The 17,307-nt window shown below is 35.8% G+C and overlaps 1 protein-coding gene across 2 annotated transcripts in view; it reads right to left on the reverse strand.

The window, feature by feature from the left end:
* The window catches only part of SGCE (sarcoglycan epsilon), a 66,981-nt gene that overhangs the window by 33,395 nt on the left and 16,279 nt on the right, over positions 1-17,307 (reverse strand). Inside the window, exons 2-3 of one of the 2 annotated variants that reach the window (XM_080819017.1) lie at positions 7,024-7,092; positions 5,503-5,660 (exon numbers count right to left, since the gene is read on the reverse strand). In XM_080819017.1, the coding sequence (XP_080675143.1) occupies positions 5,503-5,660; positions 7,024-7,092 (227 nt within the window). Of the gene's footprint in view, positions 1-5,502; positions 5,661-7,023; positions 7,147-17,307 lie in introns of both variants that reach the window. The other variant, XM_080819016.1, reaches the window with a different exon arrangement.

Below are 17,307 nucleotides of genomic sequence, written 5' to 3' on the forward strand. Positions count from 1 at the left end.
ATCTCCCTTCGGATGGGAGTAGAGCAGTGAGGATCATAGTCTATAAGGCTTACGCCCCAAAACACAAATCAATCCTTTTGTAGAGTCCAATATTAGTAAACATTTGCAGAGCCAATGAACTTAACATCAAAGTCAACTCAGAAATAGTCACTGCAAACAACAAACAAAGCAAAGGCCAACAACAGGCTATGGCTTCAAAAATTAAGGAATAATTAACTTCATAACAGATATTAAATCACTCAAACAGGTCTGCAGTACCTCAAAAACAACAAATGACCGTGTAATAGTCTCAGCGTCCCAACACGAGCCTCCTGGCAGTGACTCCAGCTGGAGGGAGCACTGAGACGAGAGAGCGGGACAAAACTGACTCAAATAAAAAAGAACAAACTTCCCCGTTTAAAAATAAATATCAAAGATTTTTACAGTGTCGTATCTGAGCTTTAAATGAAAGAAATCACACTTATCGGAAATAAGATTTGAAAGGAAAAATAAAACACCAGAATTTTGGAATAAACAAATAAATATTTGGAAATAGTCCAAATATTTCAAATATTCCAAATATTTCAAAGTACATATTCTGAAAAGCATATTATTGCACAAAGTTAAAAGGATTTCTCTGTCCGCAATTTGTCAAATTTCTGTTGAATTTAATGACTTCCTTGTTGCTATCTGTTGGGACACATAATCAACGAGGTTCACTAAGGACACTAAAATTAAGACTAGTCATTAAAATAAATCAGGAACTATTGTTCACCAAGAAGCAACTGAAATGAAGCAAAAAAGACTTGAGAATCTTCATGATTTTAAAGGTTTACCCTGCAGAAAATTTAATCATACTCTCAAAGGGAAAAAAGTATCCATTTTCTACTATCTGTTAGACGATCTCATGGCTAAAACTCAGAAGCATTAGACATTTTCTAGTTAGTGGCAAGATTTTGTGTCTAGCCATAATTATCACAAATTTCATTATTATAAATTCATAAATTCTAATTTTTTTTAAAGTCACAGGCTACTGAAGAGGGCGAAGTATGTTTCACAAATTAGGAAGAGAATTTTGTTATCTGAATTTATATTTAAAGTTTAATTTTAACAGCTTTAACAGAGTGCAGTCCTTCTATCACTTCTAATGAGATATTTAAATACAGTAACATTCTCAATCAAATTTTACTTATCATGACGATGTGAAGCCCTTCATAGCAGAGAGGTATCATGTGTGTACATTTTTTTGATCCCTCATTTCTAGAACAGTGGCTGATCTATTTTAGATGCTTAATAAATATCTACTGAATAAATTAATCAGGGGGTTATCTGATTAGGAGTTTAAGATATACAAAACTCTTTTTGACTATATTAATAGAATATTTTTAAATACTGTAAATATGTTACTATATATGAATAAAGAAATGTTATTTACAGATAAATCACTACTTACATTAAATGAAACAGATGCTAAATTTTCATCATTATCTTTTTAGCATATTTGACATATTCATAACATTATGTTAGTAGTATGGTACAAAAACATCATAAATCCCTGAGAATCCTGGCTCAACCCAGGTGTTTCTCTCCTATCCCTCTCTTCAACCAGAAGTAGCCATTTTGAGTTTTATGCTTATCATCCCATTTATTTTATTTTATTTTATTTATTTATTTTTTTTAAAGATTTTATTTATTTGACAGACAGAGATCACAAGTAGGCAGAGAGGCAGGCAGAGAGAGGAAGGAAAGCAGGCTCCCTGCTGAGCAGAAAGCCCGATGCGGGGCTCGATCCCAGGAGCCTGGGATCATGATCTGAGCTGAAGGCAGTGGCTTAACCCACTAAGCCACCCAGGTGCCCCTCATCCCATTTATTTTAAATATAGTCTTATTATAAATGCATGTATGCTTATAATCCATTATTTAGTTTGCTTGTGTTTTGAGCTCCAGAAAAATGTTTAACTCTGTGTAGTCTTTTGGGATTTGTTTTTTTATTCAACATTTTGTTTAGAACATTTATCTATGTTGTTGGGCAAGCTGATGTTCATTGTTGCTGTAAACATTCAATGACTTGTAATAGAGTTGTATGGAGACAGATGGTACTTCAATTGTGCTGAGTGTAGCATAACTAGAGAATTGTCAAATCACTATGTTGTACACCTGAAACTACGTAGCATTGTGTGTCAACTCTACTAAGAAAAATTTTTTTAAAAATTCACTGTTTGAAAAGGCCCCATTTTTAAAAAATCTATTCTGCTGATGAATTTTTGTATCTGTTCTTGTGCTGAGAGACTTTTGGGTCTCCACTGCTCTGTGGATATCCAACGTTTTGCTATACAAACATTGTTCAATAAGCATGATTGTCCATGCCTTCAGAGGACGTTTGTAAATGTTTCTTTTGGGGATATGCCTAGAAGTGGGACTGCTGGATCATAGGGTACAGTGATACTCAGCTATGTGAAATATTCAATACGATACTGTTTTCCAAAATACTTATCCAATCCTCATATCCACCCTCAATGACTTTTTACCAAGGGTAAAATTCTCATTGTGGTCTTAATTTGAACATTTTTCATTACTGATGAGAGTAAGTGTCTTTACCTATGATCATTTTTGTCTTTAGTGAAATGTCTGTTCATGTCTTATTTCTGATTTTCATGTCTTATTATAGGAGTCCTTTTTTCTATTTTAGATACACATCATTAGCCAGCTATATATTTTTAAAATAACTTCTCCCAGTTTGCAGGTTGTCTATTTATTAAATGGTTTGTTTTGATGAACACCAATTGACAAGTTTAATGTAGTAAAATTTCTCAATCTTTTTTCTCAAGTAAAAATATGTAGGTATTACTTAAGAAGTGCTTCCCTACCCTAAACTCAGAAAAATATTCTTCAACATTTTCATATACCGGTTTAAAATTTTGCTTTTCATGTTCAGATCCTTAAACTATCTGGACTTGAGTATTGCATTTCCTATGAAGTAAGAATCTAATTTTATGTTTGCCATAGGGCAAACCAGTTCTCTGAGCAACCTTCAATAGATGTCCTTTTCCTTAATCACCTGCGGTACCATTGCTTCTGATATACATCGCTGTTCCTTATGTTGATATATCTGTTTCTGGGCTCTCTATTCTAGCAATTGGTTAATTTGTCTATCTCTGCATCAATACAACCTTATGATAATTACTATAGATTTACAGTAAATCTTGATATCTGGAAAGAAAGAAATCTTTCCCCCTTTTTTTCTTCTTTAGGAGTAGCTTGATTGTTCTTGGCCATTTATCATCTTTACAAATTTTAGAATTAGTTGACATTAGTTTCATGAAAAAACCTATTGCAATTTTTATTGGAATTGCATCAGATCTACAGATCAATTAGGGGGAAGTGATGCCTTCATGATTTCGAGTATTTCTATCCCTAAAGAGATGACTACCTTTTCACTTATATAATCTTAGTGTCACTTACATTTTATGACTCTCTCCATACAAACTTTTCATACATTCTGTTAGATTTATTCTAAGTACCTTATAATTTTGTTGTTATTAAAAATGTTATCTTTTAAAAACATTTATTTTCTCAATACTTGTTTTTCATGTACAGAAATAAAACCAAATTTTTTATATTGAGCCTATAGCTGACTGCTAGACTTTCTTAAAATTTCAGTAGTCTGTAGACTCTTTGTATCATTGACTATTCTATTTCTTTCCTTAAACACTTACAGATTTAATATTTTTTTCTTTCTTTACTGCACTGGCTAGGATTTCTAATATATTCTGTAACAGATGTGGTGGAGGGGTTCATTCTTGTTTTGCTCTTCAATTTAAATAGAATTCCTCTGTGTTTTCCCATTTAAAAAATGACATTTGTTATTATTTTAGGTAAATAACATAACTTCACTGAATATTTTTAAAAATTACTTTGACAATAACTCAAAATAACTTTCTTCTATCTATATTTCTATATCTATATAGATGCAGGGGTCTATATATTCTACTTCTATATCTATATATTATCTTAAGGAATCAGATTTATTAATAGAAATCATCGAAAAGTCGTGTTAATACAAACTTCAACTCAAAGGAAGAAACACCTTCTCTTGGCGGACGTGAAGTCTATAGCTGATTAAAACTCTGGAGAAAAACTCAAAGCATGTAATTCCCTAAGGGTTTAAACCACATAGAAAACATACCCTCAGGACCTGTACAAGCTCCTGGAAATTCCATTTATAGGTCCTATGGTGCTGCCCTGGTCACTACCACTAAACCTTTATGAAATTGATCAGTTAAATTAGAATCTAAGTTCCTGTAGGCATTAGGGCATAAAGAACTCTCCTGCCATTAACTGCCATAATAATTCTGATTTTGGTGGGTAGAATAAATGAGGAAACACGTCTAGATTTTATATCCATTTATTTTTTAAAACGTATTCATTCCCATTAAAGGCTCAATATTAGTATTGTTTTTTAATTTCTAATACCTTCCAGGTAAGATGTTAGGTGCTAGGCTAGAATCTGATGAATTCGAATACCACCCATCCCTCCAGAATAAAGGTCAAACCTCTCAGCATGGCTTAGAAACCCCTCAAAGATCTACCCCTACCAACATCAACACCTCTGTTTTGCCCTCTGGGTTGTGTCCTGCCTACCAGCCACAATTAGAGTTCTCAGAGATCATGTGGTTTTGTTCATACATCCAAGGTTTTGATGTGTTGTTTTGCTGACTAAGACAGCCTTCCTTCTACGTGTGAAGTGAATTCCTATTTACCCTTTTACAATTCTGCATCAAACAGTATCTTCTAATTAGAATGGTTATAACAATGTTGGCTAACAATGGATTTCCATTCCAGTGCTTCAATGACTGGACCAGACTCATGGCAGGGCTCACCTCTTACTCATCTTTCTACCACCAGCAGTTACCATAATACCTAGCACATGGTAGAGGCTCATCAGATCTCTGTGTAAAGACTTTATTTCAGTGAACATCAAAATTTGAAATTAATATATAAAGCAAATAAGTGTTTTAAGTTTGTATTTCTTTTCTTTTTTTTTTTTTTTTTTTTTTTTTTAAGATTTTATTTATTTATTTGACAGATAGAGAGATCACAAGTAGGCAGAGAGGCAGGCAGAGAGAGAAGGGGAAGCAGGCTCCCCGCTGAGCAGAGAGCCCGATGCGGGGCTCGATCCCAGGACCCTGAGATCATGACCTGAGCCGAAGGCAGCGGCTTAATCCACTGAGCCACCCAGGCGCCCTGTATTTCTTTTCTTAAATGGAATTCATATTATAATAATCTACCTTTTCAAAATGTCTTTAAACGGTTTCCCCTAATTTAGATTGCTCTTTTTTATATATAAAAACTAAAACAAAGACCTTTGTAGATGAACAGAAAGGAATGGTACATTTCCAAATGTTACCTAATGTGTTTCTGTGCACAAAATACTGAAAACCACTGTGATATAATTTTAATTTCAGCATTTGAAACTAAAATTAAACCCCCCCAATATAATTCTGCTCTTTCTAATTAAATTACCTCAATTATTGTTGGTTTCCCCACATTTTCAGCTGTTGGAGACCCATATAGGACTCCATCACTATATGGTGTCCTTTGGATATATCGAAGCCATCCAGGTCGGTCTGGGTAACCCATTAAATTTGTGTTAAATGTTATAGGATCATTACTAATCTCACCTAGATAAAAAGCACAGAGATAAGACATAAAAGTTACTTTCACACATGCTGCCTTCATCATTTCAATCAAAATATTTCTAAAATCTTTTCTTACATTTGTAGCAAACTAAATACACATCCCCCCCCAAAAAAAAAATTCATCTGGGAATTTAGATTAGAGCCTCAAGTAAAGAAAAAATCTTTTTAGCGACACCATCGAACTAAACTCAAAGGATATCTCAAAATTACAAAAGGGTCATCAAAACAAAAATAATGTAATTTTAAAACTTTGGAGAATGAGTTGCTAAATCCAAAAGAACTGTAACTAAGAAACAGTAACAATAGCATCATTTGTTAGAATGTTCCTGGCCTCAACAGACACAATTTCACCTGATTTTTCAGACACACCTATAAAGTGGTACTATTATTAGCCCTAATTTTAGTGATGGGATATGTAATTTTTCTGTTAAGTAACTTCTCAAATGGTGAAATTAGAATTTAATCTCAGCTGATTCCAGAAACTATGCTCTTACCTACATATTTTCTTCCCAAACGTTGGAGCTACTGTTCAAAAGGTTCAGCTACATAGTTTTGCAAACACAGACTGCCACACACAAAAAATTTTTTAAATAACTGATGAAAAGATTACTTTTTCTAACTGCTGGTGAGAACATGGTTAACTGTTTTCTATGACTGTTTTCAGGTATGTTATTCATCATATAATCTATGAAAATAATATTTATATTAATTCTATGCTATAATTTTCAGAAAATTCCTTTTTGTTACTTACGAGTTATAATAACATTTTTCCTTGCTATTCTTCCTATATCTTCATTAATTTGATGGCATTTGTGACAATCCAATGTAACATAATTTAAAACAATGGTGAATTAAATAAAGCATCATAATTGGTATTAATCTCCATTATATTATTATGAAATTATATAAAATTATCTCATATTGTAAAACCTTCCTTGAAAATTCTTTAATACCATATTTCATTCTCTTCTAAAACATGTGTTTGGTCTTGCAAAAATCAATGTACTGTGTAAGAATCTAAGTCTTAATACAGAAAATAGTAATTGTACAGCTATAATTATTTCTATGCAAACATAGGTAGGTCATTTGTCAGATACACAAAACTCAACACTGGAAAACTAGAAATAAGCATTTTTTTTTAAAAATTCAAAAATGAATTATTTCCTTCTGTAATTAAATTTCTAATCTTAAAATTAGAAATGTCCTACAACAACCAATTTGTCACATATACAGACCATTTCAAATAATGTTAATAATATTTGATCAAAAATCATCTAAATTATGGACACTGAACAAAAAGAAAAGTTTAGCAAATTAACCACTTTTTTCCCCACTGAGAACATACCAGGCTTGGGGTAAGGTGGAAATTCCCCCTTAAAATACTCTCTTTCCAAAACATGAACAAAGAGGACACCTGCGGACGGGTATACATTCCGATCAGAGTGCACCTTCGAGAAAATAGTGTACACTGAAAACAAAGAGGAAAGACACAAGATAGAAAGACAAATAATGAGATATACTTTCAATAATTTTTACACTAAAGAAGGGTTTTACTTCTTTAGAAATTTCTGGGAAAACTGAAGCAACATGCAAGATATTGTTAAAAGTGTGTTTTAAAGGGAAGTGATTTCAGGACAAAACATGGAACAACTCTTTCAACATGGTGTGTTTAGAGACTTTCAAATATTATGTAAACAAAATTAGGCACATTTAATGATTTAAATTGTTATTAAATAATGAAGACATTCGTAATACTTTTTCAGTAATTTCTTTTTATGGGCATTATTACCAACAAAATATATCATGAGACTGACAAACTACATAATTACTACAGTTTCTCTTTTCCCTTTTTTCAAAGTGAAGTCTGAAGAGTAATTTTTAAATGGTAAGAATCTAAACTGTATTAACTATTCACTAGACATAGCATATCAGACTATGGTATTATATAGTATCATCAGTATATGTAAGGTGACTTTCATATACACTTATAAAAATGCACTGGATATGTTTTCTGTACTATTATTTGTATCTCTCCTCGTATCTCTCCTTGATTCCATTTTACCTGATCTTGATATTTTATAATTCACACAATATAATCTATTCTACTATGCTATATTCTAAATAAACAGAAACAATCAGATAATAAAGTTCAGGGTAAGTAATTTTGTTAAATGCAATGGGGCAGATTTCATGATTTGCTGATTGCTTAAGATATGTGATGTGAGTACACTAAAATGGCTAAATTGGTTTGATTAGTTCCCACACATTGTTTTTCCTGTGGTATCATCATCTCCACCAACACATTACTGCCATTACACTTGTCACTTTTATAATCTCGTTCAGTTTTTCTATCTTCCTGATTGGCTAGTGGTTCCAATTTTTAAACAGATAAATCCTATCAGGTCAGTTCTTTTTTCTGAAGTCACTAACGGATTTGTAAATGTAGTAATTAACTTTGAGAACTTCAAGGTTTCTCACCCTAGGCTCACAATTAACTAAAAGCCCTAGATAGCAAGATCACTGACAGTAAGTTTTTCAGCATAAAAATAGGAACTCCCACAAAATGTTTCTTTATCTGTGAAAACTTGTCCCTGCCGTTCTGTGGATGGCTGCCAAAAATGGGGAACTGAACTAAAATATTTGGCTTGTAGTTTCATGTATCCATAGCTTTGCTACTAAAAACACAGCTTCAAAGGCTGTGTAACAGACGGAAGGAAGCTACAGGTTACGTTTCAACGAGGTATGTACAGAGACTCCTTCCTTGACCTGCTTTGCTAGTATTCCTGAGTAGTCTGTACAAGGCATTTAGAGGACCCAGCTTCTTCTCCCCAAGAACAATCTACTCACCTGTGGAAATGGTCTCATTCCAAAGAACAAGAATGAACAAATCACAGAAAAACAGTGACAATGGGAATTTGAGATTTTTTTCTCCCGTTGGACTCCACAACATCCCCTGAGTGCTAGGTGCTGTGGAGAATGTGACACATTCTCTGTGGAGGACACTCGGTCCCTGCCTTCATCTTGGCTTAGGAGACCAACGCCTACCTAACTAGGTAGGATCCCCGAGGTCTAAACTCCTCTGGCAATACCTGGAAAGATGTCGAGGAGCAATGGAAGCTGGAGAAGATCTGGAAAAGATTTATGTAAGAAGTAGAATTTGACATGGCTCCTAAAATACTAGCAAGATTGTGAAACTCATAGATGAGGATTTGGGTATTTCAGCGGTGAAAACTCGTACAAGATACAACTGTGGGGTCACGGGGGGACCTTTCAAGGAAAAAAATTAAGCCAGTGATCCTGGGGTATAATTAAGGTAAAAGGAGAAAAACTGGTAAGAAGAGTCAAATTACAGAGCTTTGTGAACCCCTACTGAGAAGTTACTTCATTCTAAATGTAAAGGTATTTAAATTCCAGATCACAAGCCTACATTTCAAAGCACAGGAGCATTTTGAACAATCTAAAGGAATCTCTTCAGAGTTTATCTAACTTATTCTTTTTTCTTTTTTTTTTTTAAGACTTTTTATTTATTTGACAGACAGAGATCACAAGTAGGCAGAGAAGCAGGCGTGGGGAGGTGGGGGAGCAGGCTCCCTGCTGAGCAGAGCCCGATGCAATGCAGGGCTTGATCCCAGGACCCTGAGATCATGACCTGAGCCATGACCTGAGCCGAAGGCAGAGGCTTAACCCATTGTGCCACCCAGGCACCCCTATCTAACTTATTCTTTCTAGAGATTAAAACACCTTGAAGTCTAGCACTGAATTTTATTTACCTTTGTTTTTTTTTTCTTGGCACCTAGAAGGTGTCTGACATAGCTGAATACTTTTATTGATGCCTTTTCAATGGATGAATACCTTCTAGTTAAAAAGCACTGCAGAGGTAAACACAGGTGTTATGTTTGTGGACTCTGTGTGTGTGTGTGTGTGTGTGTGTGTATAATACTTCACTTAAATTTCAGTTTTATAACTTGAATTAATTCTCACATGTGTGTAGCTGTTTAGGGGTTATCATCCTCCATTTACATTATAAACTCCTAACAGTCTGCCTTAGTTTTTGCTGCTATAAGGTAGTAAAAGCTAGCTTACAAAGCCAAAAGAAAGGTTGTTCATATGAAGCAGTATTAAAAGGATTCTGTTTTCTATATAGCCCTTGGCAAGGCCTGAAGTGGAACCCTAAAAGGGTACCTGCCCCTGCCTATCATTTCACTTCAAGGACTAGTACAGAACATCTCCATTTCTGCTTTCATAAAAAATAAAAGTAAAAAAATAAAACACCTTTCTGTGATCTACAGAGCCAAACCACAATTTTCTGTGGCCCTCCTGGGTTTTAAGATGACACGCACATTTCTTTATTCACATGTACTCAATTGCCTTTTTGCAATCTGCTGAGCCGCATCCTTGCTGGTCAGTTACCTTGGCAACTCCACAGTAAAGCCTGCTTCTCTGTAAGTATAGTATGCCATTCCCTTTGAGAAAAACATGATATGGACGTATGGCACATTCATCATTGGGAAATGGAAAATGACTAAGCCAGTATGTTTTGTTTGTGAAAATAATACTTCATTTCTGTAGCATCAGTTTAAATTATGGGCACCCACACATCATTTTAGAGAAGCACCCTTTGCCTTTACCTTCCCCATTTGTTACTTGCAAAACAAATCGCTCTTCAACAGAGGCTATTTGGGCAATATTTACACCTCGCTTCCTTTTGCAAACAACAAATGACACAGGATTCGAAGTTACAGGCTCTTGTTCTAAACATGAGCTGTATCAACAATGCTGGTATGGTCTGCACCAACAGCAACAATTGCAGTTACTTGGCTAACACGTGTTGCACTCACATGTATCTAAGTAGTTCTCCCAAACAGAAAGCTTGAAGCACACTGTCTTCCTTAAAAGCAAATCTTGACTATCAAATTTAAACTCTAAAAACGCGCAGTACTAAAATCTAATCATCTCTGAAATATACATGTGTACAGTGTCAGGCTAATCAAGCTAAGGTCACAGGGTCTGGTCTCTCTGTGTATTGCATGGCTTTGCAATTGTCTACGGCTCCAAATCCATTACCTCTGCAAACACATGCCACTGGATACAAATGAAACTGGAAACCAGTGTGTGGCTAAATCCTGTGCAAATCCATCACCATTAATGGGAAAAACAATTAAACCAAAAGTCCAACCCCCAGGGGGTCAAAACCACCATCTTCAAACAGTGAGGGTAGCTAGATTTGCAAAGATTAAAAACTGAAGACAGGTAGTCATAAATAACAGATTTTTTTTTTTTTTTTAGGGAAAAATTACATATCTGAGAAGAGCAAAAGGGTATATGGGCAAGTAGCCAGGGTGATTATGTCATCCTCCCTAAACGTAGTTCAATGTCCTTCATTACCACGCCACCAAAAACTTGATGAAAACTATTCTTTGTATGTTTTAGTCATGAGGTACAGAAAACTCCAGGCCATTTCAACAATTATGTGACAGCAGAGAGCCAAGAATCCAGTAACAGACAGTGATAGCAGTAGCAATAAAGTGGGACCTCATGCTAGCTAAATAGCATCCTGTCTTCCTTTATTAATAGTCCATTTGAAATTTTCTCCCTAAGGGACCCACATCGTGATGAGCGTGTGCATTTGAGTGCTTATTTACAATTACTTAAAAACAAAAGCAAATTTGGACGTATTTAGTAAACATTAAATTTTGAAAGGATTATGGTGGTGCATTGCTAATGAATTTATAGCATATAACTTCACAGTTATCACAATGATTATTTTTAATGGCATAGACACATGCACAGGCACGTACCAAGTCCCTTCTGTACAAAAAAGTCCAGAGAACACTCACCAGACCTTTTCCTGCATCACCAAGAACGAGTACATGGTTGTCAAAGAAACTAGCTGCTGAGTGTGAGACCCTGCAAGTTCCAGCTAGATTTAAATCTCAAAGCTGTCTCTCCACAGAACTCTTTGAGAAGAAAGTCATAAAGTAGCATTGGTATTCCCGTCCGGGTGGGCTCCGTTAGATACCTATTATGTGCGTGTCTCTCTCATAGATGCTTTGTCAACAAATTAATCATTCCAAAAGATCCATTTATACGATCACCTGCTAATTTTTAAGGTTTAAGACAGTAAATCCTCACTTTACCACGAACCCCCTACCCCCCCACCAAGAAGGAAACATTTCAGGGAGCTGAGTTGTCTCAAGTAGTGAATCAATCCTTTTCCATGATGGTAGAGGACCATCATTTGGCACACCAATTACCGCACTCTGCTCTATTATATAATGACGCCCTTTCAGACCGTTGGGTTGCATTGTCGTTTACTGATCACACACCTCCGCCAGCGGGTCCCAGTCTGCTAATGCTTTTTAAGGTTGTGTGTTTTATAGATTTTCTGTTTTCTCATCTGTAGACAACTTGTCAGCTGTCATTTCTCATTGCTATCAGTATGTTTCCTATAGCAGCTTTTCTATCCCTTCTAATTTGCTGCTATTAATCTGCTGCAGGTTTAGAAACCAGACTACCAAATGAGGTGATGTTGCGTGTTAAAGTAAGAACACATTTGTTCTGTCTTAACGCACGCGGGGCTCTGCTAGATGTGAAAAACAGGAGCCTGCGTTTGCCGCATCGATTGTGGCCACCCGAAGACCCTTTTGTGGCGTATTTCCTGGTCCTTAGCTGATGCAGTCATTCTGAATAGATGATCTGGCTATAATTGGGACTTAGCCATTACTTGAGATGGCAGCATAAACTCCATGTATTAAATGCGTTTAGAAATAAATAAGTGTACCATAGAAAGTCTTAATTCAGCCCATACATTATGTAAACATGAACTGTCAAATCAAAATGAATGGATTTAATGTGTTGTGTAAAATAATGTCTTACATATTTGCTGTGTGGGAAACATACTGCATAATTTAAACAAAGAGATATATTGATTAAGTGATCTATTACCCTTGGCAATAGCTAAATCAGCCTAAGAATATTATAATGCAATATAATTAATAAGTAATTTATTAATAAGAAATTAAAGCCTATTTCTAAAAGCATTTCAATTTTGTTAATTTGCCTCTCATGTTCAGAGAGTTTTAAGAGATAAGCTGTTCAATGGGAAGCCTGATAAGGGTGCTTTAAGTGAGTGCAAATTACTTAAGTAAGAGGATGCCTATTTCTCAACTCTTCATAGTATTGCCTTAATAATAAGTATTATACAGAAAAAAGAGTGGGGGTAAAAATGATGAAGAAGGTTTTTAAAAACGTTTAAGATGAAAGATAATACCTAACAGTCATTAATCTGGTATAGCTTTGAAGACCAAACTTTCGCCAAGCACCAAGATACTTCCATTCCTCAAAATCCTCTTTACATTAAGAATCCTATGCTAATCTTTTTTTTTTTTAAGATTTTATTTATTTATTTCACAGACACAGATAGGCAGAGAGGCAGGTAGAGAGAGAGGGAAGCAGGCTCCCCACTGAGCAGAGAGCCCGATGTAGGGCTTGATCCCAGGACCCTGGGATCATGACCCAGAGGCTTTAACCCACTGAGCCATGCAGGCGCCCCAATGCTAATCTCAATGTTAAGAATCAGAATATTATTTTCAAAGAAAGTTACATTAAAAATATAATTCCTAAACTTCTTTTACTATATGATCACCGCTGGTCATTAAAAATCGTAAGTTCTTCCAGGAAAAAAATAATCCTTGTCTTATATTTTAACCAACTGAGCCACCCAGGCGTCCCTATCCTTGCCTTATATTTTATAGCTTTAACAGCTGCAAGCTCCTTCTGAGGCTCGGGGCCCTGGTATCCACAGCACTCTGAGAAGCTGCTACCAGTTAATCAGAATTGGTTATAAGAGATGAATCTCATCTGCTATCTCTGCATTGAGAGAACTCATTTCAGGGTTTTCAGAGTCTGACATATTTATGGTTTCCTTCCCAACCTATTTTTTAATGTGTCATTTCTATAGTCAAGTTAAAATTTAATTACCAAACCTGATCATTGCTGTAGAAAAATATTCTGAGGGACATCAGTCTCCAGCCGAGCACACAACCTGTTTGGTTGTTTTTCCTCACTAAGATTTACCCAGTGTTTTATCCATCCCTCTTTATAAATCTTGGTTTTGAATCGGAAGCTTTTCTCAGCAGTCTGCCTTTCACCTTTGAGTTTACTCAACATCAAAGTTCTGTAGGCCACTCATTTGGCAGTGGCCAGTGACCGCGTCTATTTCGCAGACCATGCCTAGGCCGTAGAATTCATCACAAGGAAGGCATTACATTGCCTTTTTAAACTTCATTCTTCTAAGAGACAAGGGCACTGTGCTTTATGTGAGGTGGAAGACAAACCACGATTCGTGTCTTTTTCTACAGAAAGTAAAAAGGTTGTTTTTTCTTTCTCTCTCTCTCCCAACCAAACCACTTACCGAAACTATTTTGTTAAACATCTTGATTTTCCATATAATGGTCACGTTTTTGTTTTGTCCTGTTGTTTTTTCCTTAAATGTCAGTTGGAAAGTGGTTGCAAACCATTGTTAATTGGTGATCAATAAACTTAGTCTCATGAATGCTGCAGTTGAAAAGGGCTTTAGATGTCATTCTGTCTGAGCGTGCCAAATATATTTCTCTACCAAAGACAGATCATAACACTACTTCCTACTTGGATAGGCCTCAGCATTCTACTTAACCCAGAATTCCTGACAGATGCTACCGATCGGAGTTGGCATGCACTTGTTCTCCTGGAGAGCTCAGTCCTTCATTTTATAGGTAACAAAATTGAATCCAGAGAGACAAAATGGCAGGTACACAGCCTACAGGAATAGTAAGAGGAAAAGCTGGGGACTTGAAGCCAGGAAGTCGCATATTTTGTTGATTTGAAAACACAAGGTAATACATTTGGTGGCTGTACATTATATTATTATGACCTGCGAGAGCAAGCTAATTATGCTGCATAACACCTCTGCTTTCTTAATTATCTCTCTTGTTTGATGACAAACCAGAATTTGACCAGATAATCCAAGTTCACTCCTTATTTTGTGAAGTGATCGTAATAACACTGCACAACTGGAAGAAGTGCATTGACAATCACAATTTCAAGAAAGAAATAAACCTAGAGACTCTTTTGTTTAAAGCAAGAAACAAATCTGAAGCTTAAAAGGAGACATTTCAGCCATCATAACCAGAGCCTAGAAGGAGAAACTCATCTCCTTGATAGATGGTCCTTTGAAGTCCTGGAACTTTGTGATTCTTCGTCCTGACTTTACCACCTTCAGAGGCAAAGGAGAACATGTATGTTCAGTCCTAGGAGTACTTCCTGCTCCTCTCCAACCACACAGAAACAGAAGGCACCTAGAGAGATATTTCTATCTTTAAGCCATGCCCATTCCTTGACTGTCAGTGAGCTAAGAGGAGCTCCTTTATGATGGCAGAACAGAATTCTACAAATTATTCAGAGTACATAGACTTCATTCCCAAGAAGGTCAAATTCAAGTTTAACATTTAAGTGGAAAATAAATAGGAAATCAGTACATGATTATTTTTTACTTTCTCTTAGGAGAAAGTTCATTTCTTGTTTCTTAAGAAAAAAGCAATGAAAGTCTGTCAGCAAACCTAAGGCTAACCCATTTTGGAAAATGAGTTGTCTTGAGTAAGAAAGGAAAATTTAGAAACATTTATCTAAGTGAAGTGTATAAGCTGGTAATATGAAGGCTTATTCCTCTTTTACTTAAATTATTCTGGGGTAAATTTTAAGTTTGTCTATCTCTATGTGAGGAAAAAGAAAAGGGAATCCATATTTAGAGAGCTCTTTATGATTTTTTTAAAGTATTTAATGTATATCAAGGTAGAGTGATGCCAAATGTATTGTCTGAGACTCCAAATACCTCAAAATCCTATTTATAGAAAAGACACATCGCACTGCTAAGTTTGGAACTGAACATTATTTTAAAAGAAAGTTATACCAAAAAATACAATCACTAAACTTACCTTACTATATAAATGTTCTTATAATCTTTTGTGCTCTCTTGAAATTGTCAAAAAAAGATGATTGGGAGTCACGGTCAAGAACATCCCAAAGAACATTTGATATCTGTGGTTAGCACTTAAAATGGCCTTGCTACATGAGCAACTAGAAACAATTCTCTTCATGCAGTTAATGAAATGTATTATTCTCTCAATATTCTCTGTACATAGAACTACAATGGTAGGATTTAAACTGGATGAGGAGACCAGGAAGGGAGAAGAAGCTAAGGAGGAGTTCAAAGAAACCGAAGATGTGGTAGCTCAGTAGATTCAAGATGTACTGATCACTTCTATTTTGAGAATTATGGTTATCACTCTGGTTCCAAGGAGAAAAATCAATTTAGGGTCCAATGGGAGCATGAAGTTTAAAAGAGGAAGAGACAAGTATCTCTTGATGATTCTGGAGAACGCTGTATGCAAAGGTCTTGAAATAGTTCATTTCACTAAGAAAACACCAGAGTGAATGACTCAACAGGACTTACCAGCTTCTTATGGAACACCTTTTTAGCAAATCAAATAGGAAACAGAGGGACATATTCAAAGACGACAGGAGTTCTAGAGATCAGAGTTAAAGAGAAGGAACTAAAGAAAAAGAAAGGATGACTGTCAATATAGTGCAGAATGGTGTGAAGTCCAAAGGGAGAGTTTTTGGTGATCTCATGTGGGGCACCAGGAAATCAGGGCAGATCTCAAGTCCTCAGGAGATGATAAAGCATTAGTATATTGCAGATGGTAACCTCGAGGGCCATCTGGGGCCATAACTAGGAAGATTAGAGCACAGGCAGAGTGGATGTGTCTAAGAAGCTGAGGGCCCTCAACTTGGTTAAGGAACCTGCCAGACACAGGTGGCCGTCCCGGGTAATTCCCTTGAAGAAATCTTGAGAACCCCTTGAGAATATCTAAGGAGTGTTTGGGGCAAGGATTATGAGATGATGGGATTAGGACCTAGAATAAGTACATTAAGTGCTTTTTAAAATAAATTTTTGTGATCTTCTCATGGGAAGTTATTGTTATAAAACTCTTTTTTTCTTATAGGTATTAGCAATAAAAATTCCTTAGAAATGCAACGGTGTTTGCTGGTTTGTTTCAAAAACAGCAGAGTAGAGGAGAATTGGAAGCCTCTGTCCTATAGTGAAACAAACATGGCAGTGGATGATTCCACATAAGGAATAATTTGGTGCGAGCTGGAAAAAAGCTAGTGATCCTCAACTTCAGGGCTGTATGAAGACAATGAGGTAAACCAGGAATCACTCCTACAAGGTACCCAGGATTTGTTACATGGCAGCAATTTTAGCACACAAAATCACTGTTCTTTTAAAAATATTTTTAAATTATTGTTATTTTTATAGACACTTGGTTGCCCCAAAGTTACGGAAATGAGGCTACATGTCAATGTGTATGGTCACATATAGCCAAAATTGTGTGTTGGGGCGGGGGAGGGTGTTTGGGGCAGAGGGTTGTGGGCAGAGAGATCTTAAAGGCAAATAATCAAGAAATATTAAGTGAAAACTTATGATGATAATTGACATTTTGAAAACAACTAATCTTTTCATTATTAAGTCTTTTTCTCCCTGATGATATGCATTATTTCAAAGGTCCTGGCATATTGCTAATGGACACAT

The sequence above is a fragment of the Martes martes genome (assembly GCF_963455335.1).
Source record: "Martes martes genome assembly, chromosome: 11".
Lineage (NCBI taxonomy): Eukaryota > Metazoa > Chordata > Mammalia > Carnivora > Mustelidae > Martes > Martes martes.